Genomic DNA, 1745 nt, shown 5'->3' with positions numbered 1-1745 from the left:
TAATTCATAAATAGAAAAATTATTCAATAACATTTTAATTACCTTAATTATGTAAATTTTACAATAACTTCTTTGATAGAACAATTTTAAAAGACCATTTAAAATAAGAGAGGAAATATAAACCAAATGAAATCTAAAACAATTAATATTCAATCAAACAGAAAGTGGTGCATTAACAATCATTGGAGATAATATTAATGAATGAAAACAATGAAAATTGAGAATAACATTAATGATATACAACATGCTAATAATATTATTAATTATGAAGAGTTAAATAAATTAAAACTATTAATAGAAATAAAAATAAATTATTATAAAATAATAATATTTTAATATTATTACTATAATATTAACTATTTCATAATTAATTTAATTATAATTTGTTATGATTATTTAAATTATTTTATTATAATATCTTATTTTATTATTTATTTAATAAAAATTACTATTTTTTATTTATAATATTAAACTATAATAATACTATTAAATACTATAAAAATGATATTATTATTTCTAATTAAATATAATTATATCAATACTATAATATTTACTATAATTAAATATTATCATTTATAAATGATATTTCATTGAATTTCAATAAAATCGAAGAAAATAGAATGATAATCTTAAAAATATTTTAAGTTTAAATTTAAAATAAAAAGAAGAACTAACAACTCAATAAAATAAACAATAAATCAATAACGAAATTAGGATATAATGAAATAATGATAACATCAATGTATTTTGATGATATTAAAGATTTTATTAATTTAGAGATAGGTGTTAAAAGATTTCAAGGAAATATGGAACGATTTCATTTTAATCCAATTCCATTAGACGAGTATTCAAGAAAATTCTTTCCTAATATTGAAACATTTCATATTTATAATAAATATGATGATGAAATATTTGATGATGGAAAAATATTTAAATATGTAATATGGTCTTCAGTAGAATATCCAACATATTTAAAAGAAAAAGAAGCAGGAAATATCTGTAAAAAAATAATATACACAGAAGAAGATAGAGAAAAATATGGAAATACAATACCATCAGAAGTTAGCATAATTGGACATCAATGTTTTTATAACTGTGAAGAATTAACAACAATTAATATACCAACAAGAGTTAATCAACTCTGGGATTTTTGTTTTGAAGGATGTTCATCATTAACATCAATCACTATTCCACCATTAGTCAGTTTCATAGGAGATGAATGTTTTAACTTGTGTTATTCACTAAAATCAATTAATATTCCACCACTAGTAACTGAGTTAGGTATTAGATGTTTTTATGAATGTTCATCATTAACATCAATTAATATACCATTGGCTGTTATTGAAATAGGAAAAGATTGTTTTTATGGATGTTCATCATTAACTAGTATGAGTATTGACAAAGTCCATTTTATTAGTGAGAATAAAATATTTATGAATGAACCTGTATTAATTAGTATTGAAATACCATATAATCTACAAATAATTAATGGAAAGAATATTGAAAAGAAAGATATTAATGAATTTATTATTCCATCTTCAATTACTAAGTTAGGGAATAGTTGTTTTAAAGAATGTTATTCATTGTCATCAATTAATATACCAACAACAGTTAGTGAATTGGGATGGAAATGTTTCAAATGGTGTTCATTAAAATCAATTAATATCCCAACAACAATTACAAAATTTGGCAATTCTTGTTTTTATAGATGTGGATGTACAGAAGAGCTAAAGAAAAATGAAAGA

At 20.2% G+C, this 1745-nt stretch overlaps 1 protein-coding gene across 1 annotated transcript, besides 3 other annotated features; it reads left to right on the top strand.

Annotated features, from left to right (window-relative positions):
* Nucleotides 1-188: 188 nt before the first annotated feature.
* Nucleotides 189-356: a microsatellite.
* Nucleotides 313-487: a microsatellite.
* Nucleotides 488-494: 7 nt separating this feature from the next.
* Nucleotides 495-664: a sequence feature (AT_rich).
* A 64-nt stretch (nt 665-728) lies between these two features.
* Nucleotides 729-1745, top strand: EDI_290040 (uncharacterized protein; the record flags this gene model as incomplete). The annotated part of the gene is made up of 1 exon (XM_001738577.1): nt 729-1745. A coding segment is annotated over one exon (1017 nt), but the record flags the coding sequence as incomplete, so codon positions are not given.

The sequence above is a fragment of the Entamoeba dispar genome, genomic scaffold, assembly GCF_000209125.1.
Source record: "Entamoeba dispar SAW760 scf_1105229461525 genomic scaffold, whole genome shotgun sequence".
Lineage (NCBI taxonomy): Eukaryota > Evosea > Mastigamoebida > Endamoebidae > Entamoeba > Entamoeba dispar.
The sequence above is the reverse complement of the archived record's forward strand: the minus strand, read 5'-3'. Positions and strand labels throughout refer to the sequence as shown.